The sequence below is a fragment of the Myotis myotis genome, unplaced genomic scaffold, assembly GCF_014108235.1.
Source record: "Myotis myotis isolate mMyoMyo1 unplaced genomic scaffold, mMyoMyo1.p scaffold_m19_p_11, whole genome shotgun sequence".
Classification (NCBI taxonomy): Eukaryota; Metazoa; Chordata; class Mammalia; order Chiroptera; family Vespertilionidae; genus Myotis; species Myotis myotis.
Window position 1 is genome coordinate 44,642,905 of NW_023416315.1, and position 21,560 is coordinate 44,664,464.

At 34.3% G+C, this 21,560-nt stretch overlaps 1 protein-coding gene across 2 annotated transcripts in view; it reads left to right on the forward strand.

Moving 5' to 3' along the window:
* The window catches only part of SEMA3A (semaphorin 3A), a 190,834-nt gene that overhangs the window by 149,588 nt on the left and 19,686 nt on the right, over positions 1-21,560 (forward strand). For both annotated transcript variants that reach the window (XM_036328334.1, XM_036328335.1), the window contains 3 exons: positions 3,134-3,353; positions 6,423-6,514; positions 18,225-18,266. In XM_036328334.1, the coding sequence (XP_036184227.1) occupies positions 3,134-3,353; positions 6,423-6,514; positions 18,225-18,266 (354 nt within the window). The remainder of the gene's footprint in view (positions 1-3,133; positions 3,354-6,422; positions 6,515-18,224; positions 18,267-21,560) is intronic.

The window sequence follows — 21,560 nt, forward strand, 5'->3', positions numbered from 1 at the left end:
GGTAATAGAAAATTTTGATAGAACCATTCACTTAAGTGTGACATTTTTTAATCTTAAGAACCATTAAGGAAGTAATTTTGTGTGATGAAAAAACTTGTATTTAAAGTCTAACCATTACTTTCATTTCACTTCAGCTTTTTAAAATTCTGTTAAATTTAAGTAAGTTATGTTTTCTATGATTTTATTAGACAAATTCTTTTAATAGTCTTGTTTTTCTGTATTGTTACACTTATTTATGAGCAAATTAAAATTTTTCCATTTTACAAATATTACTTCTGGATGATGGATCTTGTAGACTAAAAAAAATAAATAAACTTTCAGAATAAATGAACAGGGTGGAATATCTATTAATTATGTGAAGCCCAATGGGTTTTATACAAAAACATAAGATATATATTCTATTTCTTAATGGTAAACTGTTTTTACTTTGCTGGTGGACATTTTTATATCCCTATGGCTATTTATATCTCCATGGCTAATGAATGCCACTGTATTCTAAATACAAACTCTTGTGAGGTTCACTTCAACAAACTTGGAATTACTTAAATGTGCTAGATATTATGCTACTATTTGGAGTTACAAAGTATTTCATCTGAAGGTGTGTAAAATATATTTGGAATTATTAGAAATAATTTGAAATTAGTAATTAGAAATTATTGTGTGCCAGATCCTGTTTTAAGAGCTTTATACTTATTTATATATATTGTACTCAATAGCCCAATTATTGTTCCCATTTCACAGATAAGGACTCTGAGGCAAGGATAGGATCTAGGATGCAGTCCAGGCAGTTTGGTCTAGAGCCTGTGCTCTCACCCAGTATTCATGGAGGGTTGTTGTAACATGGGAAATTAAGTCAGCACATGCACCAAGTGCTAAAGGCAGAAGGCAGAAAGTATTGCCTGATGTAGAAATTAGGAGACAGATGCCAGGAGGAGATAACACCTAACTCCATGAATAACATTTACTTGGATGAGTTCATTAATCCCAAAAAGTGGCAGCTGAGAATTTGTCATTTCATCACATTACTGGTGAAAAATATTCTGTGACCTTCAAATGGTGTGTCAGTAGATGATATATATTTTTATTTATCTTTTTTAATTCTTACCCAAGGATATGTTTTTCAGTGGAGAGAGAGAGAGAGAAAGAGAGAGAGAGAGAGTTGTGTTTTCTACGCACCCTGAATAGATATAAAACCCAAAATTTGGGTATGTGTCTTGACCTGGATTTGAACCTGCAACCCTTCGGTCCTCAGGACTAAGCTCTAACCAACTGAGTCTCACCAGCCATGGTAGATGGCATTTATTTTTAAAGGAAAACCTGTAACTAAGTAATGCTAGATACAAAAATAAAAGTCCAGAAAGGCAAAAGAATGACACAGATATAGGATAAAATAAAAATTAATTCCTTACTGTAACTTTAAATCACACATTTCTAAATTTTTTCAAGCTATATTTAAATGGTAGTAGAAAAGCAAAAACTAATGAAAATGTCATAAAAATATGCTTTATCATTTCTTCTAAGAATTTATAGAGCTTTTTTATATTTCTATAATATAAACTAAGTAATTTTATAATTTACTTAAACAAAATGTAATTCCTTAAATCCTTCAACTGTTACACTGATGTGTATGAGTGTGTGTGTGTGTATATATACATATATATATACATATATATATACACAAAAAAATGTGTACATACATATATATGCATAAATACATACTCTTTTTTAAAACAGGTTTATTTATTTTATTTCTCATGAATTATTAATGATAGATATCAAGGTAATTACAGACAATTGATTTCTCCTTCCTCTCTTGTAAGAACTCTATATTCCTTTAGCTCCAAAGCTGTTACGTTAAGTGGCAGAAATTACTTAAGTGGAAGACAAAAAGCATGAGACTGGAGATATTGTACTCTGAGTGCTTGTACCACATAATTAAGTAAAAGAGACTGTGAAATCTGAATTTTCTCCTCTTTGGCTTATTGCTTTATGTGGAGCATTTACATCCAGCGATGATATCTTGCCAGTGTACTACAGTGTATCCTCTCTGACTCTCTATGGCCCTCATCTATTCTACTTTGTCCATTCTGATTGGTCAGTTTCAGTTCCCTGCAGGTTACCCACTTAATAATACCTGTTCTTATCCCTAAAATAACTTTTTAGTGATAGTTCTTTTGATATATTTTGTGGTACCTTTTCAGAGTTATGCCAGAAACAAAGCAATAAAGAATAGTTTATATTGGCTTTTAGTTTGAAAAGAGCATTTGTATTTTGGCATATACATAGGATAAAAATCAAATATATCTAAAAATTATTTTTAATGTCTCTAACATGTAAGTAACATTATTTCTTTTACTTAAACAATGATTACAGGCCATTTATGTCATATATTGTTCTACTAGTGCCCTGGTGCACAGATTCCTGCTCATTGAAGGATATTAATTAGAAGGTGGCTCGTGGGGCGGGACTGGGCGAGACTGGCCGGATAAGCCCTGTAGCCAACCTCCCACATCCCCTCCCCAACTGGCTACACCTAGAGCTGAGCCAAGGCTCTAAGGCAGTGGTTCTCAACCTTCTGGCCCTTTAAATACAGATCCTCATGTTGTGACCCAACCATAACATTATTTTCGTTGCTACTTCATAACTGTAATGTTGCTACTGTTATGAATTGTAACGTAAATATCTGATATGCAGGATAGTCTTAGGCGACCCCTGTGAAAAGGTCGTTCGACCATCAAAGGGGTCGCGACCCACAGGTTGAGAACCGCTGCAAGGACATCTGCAGAGTGAGCAGGGTCCCTCCAGCAGGTGGGGTCCCATGGCCTGGCCTGGGGGTATCAGGCTGAAACTGGCTCTCCAACATCCCTTAAGGGGTCCCGGATTGGGAGAAGGCAGTTCTCAGGTGATGCACCCTGGAATCGGGCTCCCTCCTCTCTGGTTCTGGGGGGTGTCACCCAAGAACTGTAGCTGCCAAGTCACCGCAGCTCAGCAGCTTCTGCGTTGAGCATCTGCCCCCTGATAATTATGCTTCATAGCTGCCAGTTGGACAGTTGCTTAGCCATATATTTATGTAATTTTATAATCATATTAGCTATATTTTAATCAAAATATATCCTTCTCTTTATTTTATCAGTGTCCCAGCAAAACATTTGGTGGATTTGACTCTACCAAAGACCTTCCTGACGATGTTATAACATTTGCAAGAAGTCATCCAGCCATGTACAATCCAGTGTTTCCTATTAATAACCGCCCAATAATGGTCAAAACAGATGTAAATTATCAGTTTACACAAATTGTAGTGGATCGAGTGGATGCAGAAGATGGCCAGTATGACGTCATGTTTATTGGAACAGGTAAATGTCTGATTTCAGCTCTAAATTTCCTTCAAGACCATTGAATTCAACTAAGTCTACTGAGAATCAAAGGAAGTTTTTATAGTCATTTTCAAGGTATAGTAAAATGTTAATAAATGACTACAAAACCTGAACATTCTATTCTTATAATGTGTTATCTTTGTAAGCAATTTGACATATTAAATTCAATTTTTGTTTCAGTCAAAAGTTGATAAGAATGATCAGGTAAAACTAATAATTAGGTAAATAATCAATATCCTTAATTGAATCATTACTCTTTCTGGACAGTGGCTTTTTAGAACAAAGATGTATTGCTCAAACCATACCTAAACTTGCCAAGACATTCAGTAATGGTTTCTGAATTAATTGATACGAAATTATCCAAACCTTAAAAATACCATAGAGTGTAAATCTCCCAGCAAATAAATTTGGGAAACAAGATTTGTTCAGTGTTTTTGCCATACAATGGGGGCGGCGGGGGGGTGGGGGGGGCACTATATCAGAAAAACAACAAAATGGAGTTACGGGATCATCACATACATTCTTAGATACCTTTCTATAGAAATTCAACAACATCATTTTAATACTTCTTTGATTAGAAACAAACTTTTAAAGGTATATTTTCAGAAAGAATTCCATTGCTATTTTGACATATTATTTTATTTTTCCCCTACTCTCTTTAATAATACTATTTTGAAAGTGCCAGTTACAAATTTGAAACTTGCTACTTAGGGTCAAGTTCCAAGGTAATAAATTCCTTGTCTCCATTACCATTGCTAACTGACATAAATCAATGGGAAACTGGGTGAGTGCCTCACTGAAACTTGGTATAATAACATTTATTTTCCCTTGGTGAGAAAGAGGTTAAAAATTGCATTAACTACACAGGAATGACAACCTTGGAGTAAGTGCTTTAAGGACTTAAAGTTTTATAACAAAATCGTGAAATACTTATGTTATCAGGTGTAACAGTGTCAGGTTCTGAGCAATACATTACAGTCTACTTTTACGAGAAAGTTTCTATATCAAATGGCAGAATCCCAATGAGACTCAATGTTTGCTAAAAGTCAGTGAATTGCAAATATCAACTTCTGATTATAAATGTTTAGAAATTATAAGATGATATGATTTCTTTTTTATAAATTTTAGTTTATTATTTAATGTCAAATTATAATTAGATCTCTCTACAGAGTAATTAATTTTGTTCACTAATGTCACACTTGCCTTTTTCTTCACCTCTGGCCTAAGCATGTTGAGAAGTCCCTCACTCGTTGTCAGTGCAACAAAAGCTTGCTTTCGGCTATTTGACCAAAGAAACCCAATCACGAGTTTTTAATTCTACTTGGACACATGCTGTCCTTAAAGAAATCAGTTTCATGAGCGTGTTGAATGTCTGATGATGTGGATGGCTATCGGTCAGCACAGACCTGGGTCATCTGTCAGCAAAGTAAATTGATTACAGTAATTTTATCTTTTAACTAAGTAGCACATCATAATGTATTGATCCTAGTTGAGTAATCTGATTCAGTTTGTGTGAAATTGTTTGAAATACTACTCAGTAAAACTCGATCTGGAACACAGATAAAGTGATGTTTGGATACTGGAGACCCATCAGAGGCACTAAGTAGTTTAACCTAACTTACCTTTAATCTTTGGTATTATAAGGAGTCTGAGGTCCTGTAAACATAGAAGGATCTTCTTAAAAGAGGAATTTTTTTTTTAACTTTACAAGGGATACACTAGCAACCTTTTTTGATCTCATATATCACATCATATTGATCCCCTGAAAATGGTTATCAGTGATATGAATACATTGAATTTTTTTTTCTGCCATAACTTATTTTTTACTGGCAAGATTTTCTTCTCAAATAATGAGTCTTTAAACTTGATTAAAATGAGCCAGTTGAAACAAAGTATAATTTATCAGCTGATTAGAATTGAAATGTTGAAGAGTCAAATTTTTTAATTTAATAAGGCCTTATTCTTCATTTTATCAAGAAATAGGAATGTGCCTGTAAATACTGGAAAATTAATATCTGCTTAACTCAACTTAGAATAAAAGTGACAGCTCTTGTCATTAAAACAATTTTAAAATTAGAATAAACAGTGTTTGAAATCTATGTAAAATGTATTCAACTTAATAGTTTTTATGATTTATGCTTCTGCATTTTAAGTTCTTTAGTACTATAAAATTGATTAACTGAAATTGATAAACCAATTATTGAAAAAAAACACTGCAGTAAGTAATCCAAGGTGTTTATTTTGAGAGATAAAGTTGTCACTCATCCCTTAATGGTCATCGAGCTGTCTTTAGGGGCCTCTAAGTACTAAAGGCTTTCAGGTGACAAGAGCATGAGCAGCCAGGCTCTGAAGCTCTAACCCAGCCATGGGCAAACTACGGCCCGTGGGCCGGATCTGGCCCGTTTGAAATGAATAAAACTAAAAAAAAAAAAAAAAGACCGTACCCTTTTATGTAATGATGTTTACTTTGAATTTATATTAGTTCACACAAACACTCCATCCATGCTTTTGTTCTGGCCCTCCGGTCCAGTTTAAGAACCCATTGTGGCCCTGGAGTCAAAAAGTTTGCCCACCCCTGCCTAACCACTCTACAAGTATCTGTTGCTTGACAACATTCCTGGCTTTTTGCAACTACATTAAGTCTTCATAGTAGTCCCTGATTTCATAACAAGAGTGGAAAAACCTGTCATGTCAAAGCTGGTATTATTTTTGTTGTATTTTTTTCTGAGACACCTGACAATTTAGATTAAAAATAATAGCCCAACCTAGCAAGTATTATATATTTAATTTTAATAATGTAAGTTCAGGGTGATATCATCTTCAAAGCTTCATTTATTTCTAAAAAGTAAATTCTTTTAGTTTTATGCTATGCTTGTAGTTTATCTAGTTGCACGAAAGGCATATGAATATTTTAATAATTCTGTAACAAAAAATAAAAGGAAGACTGAGGTCAAAATGTTCTTTCTGGTCAAATACTGGATCCATTCATTAACACTAAACTCTGTTGAGGTCTGTTTAAATTGTGCTCTTCTCCATTTTCTCTCAAAGATGTCGGAACCGTTCTTAAAGTGGTTTCAATTCCTAAGGAGACTTGGCATGATTTAGAAGAAGTTCTGCTGGAAGAAATGGCAGTTTTTCGGGTGAGTGCTGCTTAATTTCAAGTGTTAACAAGTTCACCCTCATGTCTTTCCCCCAGGACAGCTGCACACTACACTTGGTATGGACAAGTAGTCTAGCATACCCTTCTAATTAGCTTGTCAATTAGAAAGCCAGACACTAGTCAAAATAAACCTTGAAATTTTCAATGCTAGTAAAATCTAAAAATGTAGAGAAATGTATTCTTGGCTCATATTTTGTTTTCTCAATGATAATATATATGATTTACATTGAATATTATTTATGTAAGTTACCTCAATGAACAAATTTCATGAGCCCCCACCTCCAAAATCTTCTCTTTCACACTTTAACGTATACCTGGGAAGATAGGTAACTTCCATGAATGTTAAGGGAAATACTTTCAGAATGATAGGGGAATGAACACATTCAACCATTCTGCAGCTTTTTCATGAATTGTTTTATCATGTTCTTTATAAAATTATTTCTTAGAAGAAAAGTTTTGAGACTTTTATGTCATGAGTGGTACATTTGTTATGGATTCCTACCCTACACTTTTAAGAAATGTACAGATATCTGTCCCTCTCTCCTGAATCACAGAAGGTCAAAGCAAATTTACATAGGATTGGGGTAGAGACTGGAGGATATGGCTTGACGTGAGAGAGGTCAACTTAAGCAATATAACTTACCACAGTGTCCATTCCTTCTGGAACGCTAGCTAATAGGAAGTGTTTGGTTTGAAGCACACCTTGAAAGACATTATTTATCTTAAGAGAGGGAAGTAGATGTCTATAAAAGGAGTGGTTTTAATTTTTGATAAAATAATAAAGAATCATATAAGATCGCAAAATACACTGGAATTAGAAGAATAAGAATTTTGTGGATGAGAAAACTTTGGATCTAGTCTTACAACTCAAAATTATCTCACTTAGTCTCCAGGTGTCTCACATACTTTACCTGTAAAATGAAGTATCTGGATCAAATTTTTCAGTTGATTAACTGTTTTAATTGTAAGCAAAGTCTTCCTAAGACATTTCTTAGCCTCATATTTCTAAATCAATTTGTTAAAATAAATTGCCTCTTGCTCGCTACTCAGTACTATTTTAAAGAAGAAATGAAGTACAGTATGTCAAGCTCCTGATATACACTCATTCAATTAAAACTATGATTACCATTGGAACAATAACTGGTAAATCATGACATAGACATCTTATAATAATAACTAAACAATGTTCCAATGGAAAGATTTAGGTTCTTCAGTCACAGATACATGGCACTTTTGTTAGGAACATTTAACAATTCCTTTTGAAATTCCCCATCAGTAAAACAGCAAGAATAATGCCTACTTCACAAGAATGCTAGAATAAAGATACTATATGTAAAGCATTTAGGACAGTGCTAAATACTGTACTCATAATTTTATTGTTAACATAATTTTATTCTTTTGGTTTAGCTACACTGAAAATAAGCCACATTTCCAGTAAGCCCTTTCTACTAATTCCTGGCCTTCAGATAAAAAAATTATCATAGTTATATTATGACTAGAGGCCCAGTGCATGAAATTCGTTCACGGGTAAGGCCCCAAGGGGCTGCCGGCTGCTGACTGGGGCCTCCCTTCCCCAGCTGCCAGCTGCTGGCCAAGGCCTTCCTTCATTTCACGCAGCCCCCTGGTGGTCAGTGCACGTCATAGCAAGCAATTGGACTCCCAGTCTATGGAACTCCCAAGGGGATACTTTGCATATTAGGCTTTTATATATATAGTTTTTAAATCAGATTCTTAGACCTTATTTTATTTATGCCTGACATAGAGTGATGACTAATTCCTATAGTTCACTAAGTCTCACTTCAGTATTTACACATTGATACTTTAATCTACATATTCAAAAATACAATTATCCTAATGGACTGTGTTAGCAATATAGAATCCATCTAGATTCAGCAAACCAATTATGGACACTGAAGTAGGGGTATATAAATTGCTGTTTTGTGTCCTTTGTTGTATCTTCCAGAGCCTAAAATATGTTTTCAACCAAAATCTATTAAATAAATGAAGGAATTGGTATTGATGAAAAAAACAAAATATGAGAAAGTAAAGAGTTTAAAGTCTTTGTCAGGAAGACCATGTTAAAGGAGATGCCAAAGTCCGAGGAAGATAAACCAGGATCAGCAACAAGTTATACTGCTGATTATATCCCATATTACTCTCTAGTAGAAAAAAATAGAAATTCTACATATTGAAAATTAATATTGCCACCAATGTTGTAAATGAAGTTACAGGGCACACGACTGGTCAACTGTCTGCCCCCTGGTGGTCAGTGCACATTATAGCGAGTGGTTGGGCAGCCTTAGCATATCATTAGCATATTACACTTTGGTTGGTTGAACAGCTGACTGGACAAACAGACATTTAGCATATTAGGTTTTTATTACAGAGGATTATTATATATTATTTTTTATTTATTCACAGTACACAAATATATTCTACTTACCATGATTCCGGCACATTGCTAAATTTTTATGGTTCAGAATTGAACACAAAAAACATAGTCCCTGATTTTAAGTAGTTTACAGACTTTTACATGTTCTCCACCATAGTTTCAAGGACTTAATTTATTATCTATTATTACAGTGAAGTTTTATCTTGTACAATTGTATCAAGTTATATAATGCTATTTTGAAATTAATAATTGTTTTATTAATTATATTATGGGAGTTTATAAATCAAAACATGCATAATTTTACAGTAACACTATATTCTAGCTAATTTATATTCCCCATATCTCTGGATATTTAAGTTTACATTTTTCTTCTTAGGTACATTTTTTTACTACATTAATAAAAATTCAGTTTAATAAAGATTAATTTATTCTTATCTTGAATGACTGCTAACAAAATCTTGAGAGGTTGCAAACACATATATTTAATATCTATTAGATTTGTTAGAATGTTGCAATTTTCAGAGAAATACACAACTGAGTTATACCTATGATAACTATTAAATGACATTTTTGTAATTTTTAAGATATCACAAGAAAGTTTATCAGTCTCTAACAATTAAATATAAATAAGTAATATAGTGCTGGCTTGGAAACAAGTATTTATGATTTTGTAAAAAAGATTTTTGCAACATAGAACACATCTCTTTTCATAGATAAATGTTCCAGTTCACTTCTACGTTCTCTGCTATGCATTATTGTCATTATTATTTCTTTGGTCCTCAAGTAGACAAAACATATTGGGGCAGAGTTTAGAGAAATATTTACTTCCAACATTCTGTTCTATCAGGAAAGGTTCATACATATATTGTGGTCTAGCAATTGGAATATTTCACTGTCAAACTTTGTTTAATTTTGCAATGGGAGAAAAAACACAACACATTAAAGCAATTGCTATACACAGTGAAAAAAGAAGAGAAATGTTACAGTCTCTATATTTCGAAGTGAACCTTATGAGTCATTCTATTTAACATAAAATAAAATTAAAAAGGGTTAACCTGAGCAAGATGGTAGTTTGACAAGGTAAATATGCAAGGAACAAATTTAGGGTCATGGTAGTATCTGATACTCTTAGACTTTACAATGAGTTATTTAATGTCATCCAACCTGTTAATTTTATCATAATTTCTCCAGGAAACCATATTCATAATGTGTCCTTGCTAGACCGAATAACCAAATCTCAAATGAAATCCTGAATTACAGCCAGTACTATGTCCATTACCATCTTGAGGGTGGTATTAGGAAAACACCCTAGCTAATCACAGAACATTCCAGCGGTTTCAGTTACATCCAAGATTCTTTTATTTGGGTGAAATCACATCCCAATCAGAGTATAGAAAAAAAAATATTTCTCTATAATAACATTTCCACTTTAGAATAAAATTTTAATAGGTAGTAAGAAGTGAAATAAAATTGGCATTGTTATAAAACTCTAGAAATGACTTTGAGTTGTCATTATATATTCCAAATGACATTAAAATACTAAGACAAACTTGATTCCAAATATTATTATAATCACAAATCTATATTTATATAATATTTACTATGTGATCCTAGGAACATGCTGGTTACAGTCAGTTGATCCTCACCTTCTTCAGTTCATAATTTTTAAAAGTATTTTATAATTATGATTATTTATTATGCTAAGTGAATTAAGCCAATCTAAAAAAGACAAATATAACATGATCTCACTTATTTTTGGGATCCAATGAACAAAATGAATTAACCAACAAAATATGACCTGAAGCATGGCGGTATGGAACAGACTGACATACCATGTCGGGTTGGGGGATGAGGAGAGATAAACCAAAGAACTTATCCTATATAATGAAAGGCTAATATGCAAATAGATGAAACAGTGGAACAACCGAACAACCAGTCGCTATGATGTGCACTGACCGCCAGGGGGTACACGCAGAACATGGCGGGTGTTGGCAGCAGACAGCAGAGTGGGGAACATGGCGGGCAGTGGCCACAGGGGGATGGTGGAGCAGGTGAGCAGAGGTGCCAGAATAAGGTGGGGCACCAGTCGCTGTCATCAGGGCAAGCCTCTGGTGGTTACTGAAAATTCTTTGCTCCCGTGTGCCACAGTCCCACCTGGCACTCACACCTGTTGCTGGCAACAGCTCCGCTTGCACCTGCTGCACTGATCACCCCTGAGGGCTTCTCCACCTCCCCCTGCTTCTGAGGGGCAATTGGGGCAGCAGCCACCACACACATCCTCTGACGGTGCTGGCCCCACTTGAACCCACTACTGGCACCAGCCACAATCACTCTGCACTGTCAGAGGGTACGAGCGGGGCCGGTGCCATCAGTGCGTGGGAGTGGTGGCAACGGGAGTGTGGCTGCTGGCAGACAGGGGACTGGGAGTGAGGAGGATGGACTGAGACCTGCCCCTGTGCCCACTGCAGCCTCGTGGCCCACAGTTCATTTCAAGGTGCATAAATTCGTGCACTGGGCCCCTATTATACTTATATGCATAGCCCATGGTCACGGGCAATAGGGTGATGAAGAACTGGAGCAGGAGAGTAGGGGCTGGGTAGCAGGGGGTAAAGGGAGGAGAAATGGGAGACATCTGTAATATTGTCAATAATAAAATATATAAAAAAGCAAAATTAAGATTACTAGTAAATGGTAGCTATTGTTAACTAGTTAGACCAATAAAAGTCTCCTTTAAAATGCTTGAAAATTCCACATCTATATCTTATTAAAAATATTCAAAAGGTATAAAAGCCAGACATATCTAGATTTTTACTTCACTCAAGGTGGGATTTTCTTTCCAGTTCAAAGAGGGTTTTACTTTTGAGACAGTGGAGGATTACATCAAGTTGCAGTACATTTAGTGCAATGCGTTTATTTATAGTCCTATTAACTGCAAGGGATTGCAGGCAGTTACATCAATAACACATGCATTTTAAATCCAACTTATGCAATATTCCATGAACAGCTGAGCAAATAAATGAAAGAGTTTTCATTTTCATTCAAATGTAAAACATAATTGATGCTTTCCAAAACTAGACTATTAACTTATTCTAAAGGAGTACCTACGTGCTTAGCATCCAGGGAGCTATGTCAGATTCTCCCAGGACCAGCAGGTTGAAAAGCTATGCAAGTGCAAAACTTAAATAAGGACTAGATTAAAATATCTGGAAAAATATATAATAAATTACAGTTTGCATGAAAAAAATGCTTATGAAGCTATATCTGATTTAAATGGAAATCATATTCACCACTAGCTATTTCTCAGAACAAAATATAGCTTATTTAAATAGATGTCATCTTAATATTTTATCTATTCAAATTCAACTAAGGCAGCATATAGTACACCTTATTCCAAACTGTTACTAATTTTCTAGTCTGAAAAATAAATAAGGTTCTTTTAATTAAGGGATTTTAAGATCTTAATTTAAAAATATTGAAATTATAATGTATCATAATGTGAGTTTGGTGTGGATTGGGATTTGTTTTGTCTTACAATTTATGTATGAAATAATTCATTTTCATCTACCTTGAAGATATGTAATTCAATGAACATGAAACGAATGAATATTAGTCAGCTTCACTTTTATACAGTTTTACTTAAGATTTTTAAAGAACTTAGATATATCTAACTTTTACTTCAATTATAGTAAACTGCTAATAATTCTCTAAGAAACACTTTTCTTGCACCTTGAAAGTCTGCTTGAAGTTAGCTGCTTACAAAATCACATAATCATTTCTCCTGTGAAACTTTTGGAATTAAAGAAGTTACTATGGAAAATGTTTCTTTTTAACACTTCTAAATTCAGTGTTTGGGTTCATTGATTTCAATATTATTCAAAACTAAATAAAGTAGTCAACTTTGTCTTCTATAAGGTGAAAATCAGTCCCCGTAATTTTTGTGATTTGATGCCACTACTCTAAATTCTAAACATCATATCACGGAATAGAGAAAATTGATAGACACATTCTTCTCATCATAGTTGTCTTTATAGTTTACAATTCCTATAGAAAATACTTATTTTTAATATCATTAATTTAAACTATGGGGAATCTTTAAATTATCCTAATAAAATTAGTTTACATTCTAAATCATTTCTCTCATGTATTTCTCAAGCAGGTTGTCTTTTACTCAGTTAGCTTATTTTATTTTATTTTATTTTATTTTATTTATTTTATTTATTTTATTTTATTTTATTTATTTATTTTATTTATTTTATTTTATTTTATTTATTTATTTTATTTATTTTATTTTATTTTATTTTATTTTATTTATTTTATTTTATTTTATTTTATTTTATTTATTTATTTTATTTTATTTTATTTTATTTTATTTATTTTATTTATTTTATTTTATTTTATTTATTTATTTTATTTTATTTTATTTTATTTTATTTATTTATTTATTTATTTTATTTTATTTTATTTATTTATTTTATTTTATTTTTATTTTATTTTATTTATTTTATTTTATTTTATTTTATTTTATTTATTTATTTATTTTATTTTATTTTATTTATTTTATTTTATTTTATTTTATTTATTTTATTTTATTTTATTTATTTTATTTTATTTTATTTTATTTATTTTATTTTATTTATTTAGAGTATGTTTATTAAAGTTGGGGACAGTGAAACAAGAAAGGGCTTAGGACAGAAGAAGCAAGAGGAAGAGCCTAGATGGGCCCGCTCTGGCTCTCTGGGAAGTCAGAGAGAAGGGAGCTCCTGGGGGCAGGTTCAGGGTGTTAGGCCAGGAGGGCTGCTGCTGCCCATTGCTCTCCTGGTTGCAAGTCTCATGGGGACCCTGACAGTTTGAGAGAAGCATGCCTGCGGGTAAAGAACATGGGAAAGGGAAAGGCACGGGCATGCTTCCGGGAGAAAGAGCAAGCCCTGGGTCCTCTTTCTTGTGGGTTTTTAAGTCCTGGCGTTTAGAGAAGGTATTAAGGGAGGATCTCAATAGAATATACATCAGCTTTATGTTGATCTGCCAAAATGAGATTTATCGCCTTAACTGCATCTGTCTTTGAGTGTGGTTGGCATAAATGGTACTAACTGGATTTCTGCTATCTATCTCCCTGAGTAGGATTAAAACCAAAATACGGGGGTTTTGAGTCCAAGTCCGTTGTCTCACGAAATCGGAGACTAAAGTCGTGTTAGTGGAACTGAAGTTTATTGAAAGGAGCCAGTCTTGGAGAAGGTGCTGCTGGGGTTCCAGGAGCAGCCCAGTGTCCAGGGCTTCCTTTCCATGTTATAGTCAGGAGTAGTTTAGCATCCAAGCTTATTAAAGTCTAATAGTCCATGTTTGGAGGCCCACATGGCCATAAGCCACGTGGGCACAGGGGAGCACGTCTCCTGCCATCAACCCAAGAACCCAGCACACCAGAGAGAGAGAAGAGGAAGCATACGTGCTTTTTTATATATATGCTTCTTATTTCCTGATTAGTTCTTTCAAAGAATTTTGCCTTCACAAATTCCTTGGGATTGGTTTATATGCCTTACTACCTTGTGATGGGTTATCTGTAAGCTGCCTGTCAGCAACATTAAACATTTTAAAGCTCATGTCTCCCTTGAGCACCCTTTCTTCCCGGCCCAGTTGGGGTGCCTTAGTAACTTCACCTACTTGGATTTTCAGTTTTATTTCCTCCACCCCCGCCACCCATGGCCCCTGTCCCTGTCTACCTAGCTTCCCTCTGTCTTCTTGGGATGATTTAAGCTATTTATACTCTGGTTGGGGAGGAGAAGTGTAAACCATTTACTCTTAAGTATCCTTGTTATGAAGATAGGATTTTCCATTTACTAGATGCCTGTAAACTACTTGGGTGCTTAACTATCATTCTCAGTTTCCCTAACATACTTGCCCTGGCTTACTAGTATGTCTTTTTTCCATCCATGAAATATTTTAGGGAAATATCTTAGGGCTGATGAGGGAGGACAGTATGTCTTCATTAACTGCTTCCTGTTGACAGGGGCTGTGGTTCCTGCCTTTGCAGGAGGTGGAAGTCTCTCCCTGCATGATCTAAAGCGGGCAATGGAATGGGATCCAAGACTGGAACAGAGAGGTTATTAGCTGATTTTTCCAAAGTAGGAATGGATGGGAATCCCCAAAGCATCATCCTCTTGATATGGAATTGTTGTATCATTCCAGAAGCAAAGTTGGTAGATTGCTTCAAATTTTGTTGACTCAATTATGTAGTCCTGAAAATAAGTCGATTCAGTTAAATTGCTGAGTGTCATTTCAGGAAGTGGTGATGCAGATGGGCTCCCAAAGTGAGACCTATATTGTATAAACAAGAAATCAGGTATTTAATAAGGGGCATGCCTATGAAACAGAAGATAAAAACAAAGTTTAATGGTCACATAAATTTTAAACCAGTTTCTGAGTCTGTAAGACTGTCAGCTGAGAAGATTTTTAGATGAAAGAATCAAATTTTCTTTTCTTAGAATGAAAGTAAGAAATGGACAGTCTGATAGATCCTTCTTTTCGGCAGGCTGAATATCTCTGGTGATATAAATTCTGCACGGTGTACACAGAATCAGTCACTAAGATTGTTTAAGTATAAGCTGTTGTGATGATTTCTCAAGGTTTTATAAGTCCTTTAGCTGTAACTTGCAAGTGCAAAGCTCAGAAAAGAATGTTTAATTCTCAATAATTCCAAGTCAAAGGATGGGAGAAAACTGAAACATTAGTTAGAAGAAATAAGTGGTCAATAATGCCATCTAAACAAAGTCCAGAAATAATAAGACAGGCTGAAAGTGTTCATTCAGCTAATCAGTTCTTTGGTAATTTCTGTATCTGAGAATGTTAGGCAACCTCTCTAGAGTAAGTACTAGACTCAGTGGGCTGAAGGATTACTGGCACTGAGTGGGATATGAACAAATAAAGACAGTGAGTATAGAATATTTTGAATATTTTGAAAGATATTCTAGCTAAGATTGAAGAATTAAGGACTTTTTATTTTTATTTTTTAAAAGTATTTTATAGATTTTTAGAGAGAGGAAGGGAGAAGAGAGAAACATCAATGAGAGAGCATAACATCAATCAGCTGCCTCCTGCATGTTCCCCACCAGGAATCCGGGTGCCTGTGCCAGGAACCCTTCAGTGCCTGGGGCGATGTCCAACCAACTAAACCACACTAGCCAGGGCAGAATTAAGGACTTTTTAAATGATAGCTGCCTTTATATCATATACAAATTCAGTGGAAGGAACAGACTATACTGGGCAAATAGAAAAGATAAAAGAAAAAGGAGAAAATTGGTAGAGGATTTATTCATTAATTTACTTATTTATTCATTCAACAAATACTTATGGAAAATTTACAAATGCCAGGAACAACCCCAGGTGCTAGGGATATGGCAGTGAATAAAACAAAAATTCCAGTCCTAAATTTGTGTGGTGGGGTGGGGGGTTGGGGTTGAAAGGGCAGACAAATAACTAAGAAGACATATTAGATGCTTCTGCTGACCCTCCTCACATCCTATCAGCCTACCTCTAATTCCCACTGTGTGTCTTTCTCTTTCTGCCCCAGGACTTCTCTGACAGCAGGCAAAAGGGCAAGCAAGAGTCACAACTGGGAGTGTGGGAGATTTAACATCACTGTGGGCATCCACTGAGTAATGGAATGAATAAATACTTTTCCTGGTACAAACCTCAGTGGAGAGTTTTGGCAGTCACTGTCCATTATTCTTAGATTTTCTCTCAGTGTAACTTCAATGACACATCCTTTTATTGATTTTTCCTCCTTCCTCTCAATTCTTAGTTCTTCACTCCTACTCTCCACCTGCAGATAAGAGCTTACCTCAGATTCTGTTTTGGGAGGTTGGGGGGAACTTGTGTGTATTTCCAGATAATGATAAGCACTAAATAGAAAGGCTAAAGCAAGAAAAGGATATGTGTGTGTGTGTGTGTGTGTGTGTGAGAGAGAGAGAGAGAGAGAGAGAGAGAGAGAGAGAGAAACAATCACATCTGCAGAGTCTTTGCATTTATTAACTCATTTAATCTTCTCAACCTCTGAGATGAGAAAACTGAATTACAAAGAAGTTGCGTAGCTCACCTAATATCACCTTTACGGCCAGGTTTGAGTTACTGTTGGAATCCATACTGTTTGTTTGGCTCCAGAGCTCAGCTCTTTATACTTTGTTTAGGGCTCCGTTTCAGCCACCTACACAGTGAGGCCTTTTAAAATTATTCTTCCTACCTAACAAAGCTTTGTTCTCATTAGCCACCTCTGAAACCCCGAAGCAATCTCCGCCCTAGCATTAAGAGGAATAAGCTAATGAGTTCAGAGGAATAACCTTTTGGTGGCCTAAGTACATAAAAGAATAGTATTTGTATGCTAACTGCATGTGTTCAAACCACCTAACACAAGCCCAAAAGATGTAAGCCTTTTTAACACTTAACTGAGAAGTTCCGTGGCATCCTTTATTGCAGTGAGTAATAAGCCCAACTTGGTAGGCTGCAGTAGAACACTTCACAGTGTTTTCATCCCAACTGAGCTCCCACAGTCCCCCATGGCTGGACACTGGCCTAACGTTATCAGCTCATCACGGATGTTGTTCGGAGTTGGCCTGGCACTTTCAGCCAGGACCCGGTGTTCCCCAGTTGAACGTACATACTCATTTTCACAGAACACCAACAGCAGACAGGGCTGCTCTGAGACCCCGATGAGTCAAGAGGAAAGCAAGACCTTCCTGTAATTATGCCCAAACACAGACAAGAACACAAACATTGTCCAAACCATAAAAGATGACCAAATCGTATATCCTACCTATATGAATGATTGCTACTTGTTTCCAACCACGGCTTTATCCTCACTCTGTCCTTCCCTCCTTCTAAATAAGATTTATAAAGATACCCAATTACAGAATTATCTCTGCTTTTTGATAGAATCCAGTGCAGAGCAAAGCCCCACTTTCTTGAAACCTATATCAAATTACCTAACACTAGTCCAAAAGATGTAAGTTCTTTCAAAACTTACTGAGCAATTCCATGGCATCCTTTCTTGTGGTGAGCAGTAAACCCAACTTAATCAACTGCAGGTGTGTTCCTAATGGTCTTTGGCTGAAAGACATTAACACACTCTTATTGTCTGTTCTACACATTTAACACTTATCTATGAAATTTCCTTAATGTATCTTATTTCTCAGTTATATTGCTTCTTACGGGTACTGAAGTTTTCTCTCTGAAAACATATGTTTGTGTTCTATTTAATTAACTGATGACTTTTATAATTTACCAAGGTTCACATTTTCTTTTCCTTCTTTAGGAACCAACTACTATTTCAGCAATGGAGCTTTCCACTAAGCAGGTAATATCATTATATATTAAAATCAGTATTCTACATTGTTTTAAATTTGTGTTTCAAATATATGAATATATTGATGATCCATAAAATTGACAATTGTTCAAAAAAAGAGAAAAGAATGTTTTTACAAAAGCTAGTAGAATTAAATCTAAAGATATTTTCATTGCCCTCACGTTTTGGCCAATCTCATATATGTCCTATAAATATACTTGTTAGACTATTACTTGTAAATTTTCACTTATAGCATTTCTGGTTATTATGATATAATTTACTAAATAATTATATTCATCTATCTATCTTTCCTTTAAAAATAACAGTGGTGGATATTTCAGAATATAAATTTAGAATTTAATTCATCTGTATATATAAACAAAGTCCATTTTATAGGCTTAAAAGTATGCACTAGACCAGGGGTCCTCAAACTTTTTAAACGGGGGCCAGTTCACTGTCCCTCAGACCATTGGAGGGCCAGACGATAGTTTAAAAAAAAACTATGAACAAATTCCTATGCACACAGCAGCGGCAAAAACACCCAATGGGCCAGATAAATGTTTTCGGTGGGCCGCATGTGGCCCTCGGGCTGTAGTTTGAGGACCCCTGCACTAGACTATATAAGTTTGGAGATCTTGACTTTAAAGGTAACTTACTTTTTCAGTGGTATTATAGTCTAGAGAAAACATTTATTTTGGCTAACTATGAAGGAATAATGGCAAAACAGTCACTGCCAAATGATGTTATTAAACTCCATGAGTTCATAGGTTATGGACAGCATGTTAACAGGCTTTCCAGTCACACTTAATGAATGTTTGGCAAGACACTTGAACACAAATGACTTCTAAATGCTAAATGACATGTACAAAACAAATATAATTTTAACTGCTAACCAAATACCTTTTCCCCATAAATGTTATCTAGCCTTTCTATCCAATATGTAACTGGTAATTATATTTTTTAAAGGTTTTAATATTGAGTTGAATTAATAATGAATTAGTAAATAACCTAGTAAAGGGGAAAAAAACAGAATGGTTGGGGACCCCCTCACTCATTGCAGTGAGAACTTACACACAAATTGTTTAATATGAGAATCATTTGGCTAATCTTATCTCTGAATTATCTTATCTCTGACCATGCTTTAGCCCTTGTACAAGACACTAAAATACTGTGCCAATAAAACAGAGTATATCCTTTCCACACATACATGTCAAAATAGATTGATAACCTCCAAGATATTTACAGAAACTCAGAGTGCAGATATTATTGACCTGATACTGTTATCTTACACTTCATAAGCATGTGTTCACCTGTTCTGATCATCTAAAAATTGTCAAATGTTGGCAAGCAAATCTGGGGATTTCCAGGATGAAATCGAGACTGGGATATTCTTTCCCATAATGATTTGTTAAGTTAGTTATTCTCTGCTAGGTTTCATTGCCAATCTTCATTATGTTGTATCTAGTATTGTAAAACATATCTTTCTGTTTAAAAAATGTCAAAGCTAACTCAGTAATTGCCTATTAAATGTAATACATTTCACCAAAATAAAAAAACAACAAACACAAACAAACAAACAACATTTTATCAGTTTAAAATTCCATGATAGAAGAAATGTCCCCAGTCTTTATTTTCCAATAGTGGGAGTTCTGTGTCATTAAAATGTGACTCAATTTCTTTTATGCTCCTGGAAATTGTAAGAGTGAGGCAATAGTTTCAAGAGGGATAATCAGTGTTACAACTAATTTTCTGGATAAATGGACTCATCTCCTGCTTTATGACCTGCAACTTGTTAAGGAGGATAGTGAGAAAGCCTATGGTGATGTTAAATTGGGCAGAAAAAGCACATCAGGTTGCTTGCTAGTGACTGGATTAAGCTCAATGGTGCCTGCAAACCTCCCATGTATTTCATTTAGATAGCATAATTGGTTTTGCAAATCATTAATAGTACTGCAGAATAATTGTAAGATATAAGCTGGCCATTGAGTTGTATTTAATTTTTGACATTTTATGAACTTTAGGTTTTTATTACAATTTTAGTTGCCGTATTTGGAGTTTTTTATTCTTCCCATGTATTATTTTTCTTTTTTTCTCTTAAAGAGATATGATATATTTAAATATTACTTAGATAATAACAACTGGTTTTCTACTCAAATGTCATATTTTTAAAAATCTGTGATTATGAATTTTGCTCATTCTTCTTAAAAGCTATTAGACAAGCATAGAGGTCTTTTGAATGGGTTGACCAACTTGGTCAATAGCTTTTTAAATAGTTATGACCACAATATGTGGTTCACCAATGCCAACTATGCTTCTGGATATTAATACCCTATTTTAACTAATTTAATTGTTGTTTAGGTATTATGTGTTTGTTTCATTTTTAAATTTACATTGAGATTGTTTGCTTTCAATACAATCTAAATCTTATTTCCTTGTCTGCTTGTTTTATGGATAAATTAATATCCATAAAACATCACAATAAACAATGTTTATTTTTTTAAATGATGCTTTTGGAAAACAGAAATGAAGGATAAGAGGGGGAAAAGTTGATTCTGTGAATTAAGTTATTTGTTAATATTTTTCAAATTATGGTCAACTGTTATTGCACACTGCCGATGCTTTTAAGAAAGATAAAACTTAACCTAAGTGTCTCTCAATGAAAAGCTGAGAGATGATACTTCATTTTTTCCTCCCAATGACTTTTTCATTTCTTAGTTTGCCATGATTTATAACATCATTCAGTATATAGTAATAAAAGATGAATACAGTAAAAAGTTGAGCAACTGCAATGTATACTTTGTACTATACTAGAATACTATAATATAAAGAGTTTTCACTTACTGGAATAAATGAGCAATATTTGTCAGGATAACTGCTTCCACTACGGTTTGTTTTTTGTTGTATTGCTTCTTTCCTCTTAGCTCCCTTTTTTCTTTTTTGTTTGATGTCTTTTTTATTATTTCTTTGTTTTCCCTTTCTTGTATTGAGATAAAATTAGTTGGTTAACTTGAAGCACATAATTATTTTCTATAAAAATACTCCTTATAATCTTAACAATTTATTTAATTCTAATAGATACTTCCATTTTTATTCAGCTTATTTGTTTATTCACATATGTAGTCCATCTCTGAAAGTCTTTTGGAAATACAATTTTATTTATACCCATTGCTGACTGTCAGGAAGTTTGCAATATTTAAAAGAGCACACATGCTTCAGAGACCAGCTTTTCTGTAACTTATTTTTTATTTATATAGTTAAGAAATTTAAAAAAAAAAACACTTTTAAGATCTTTTCCATGAAAACTGT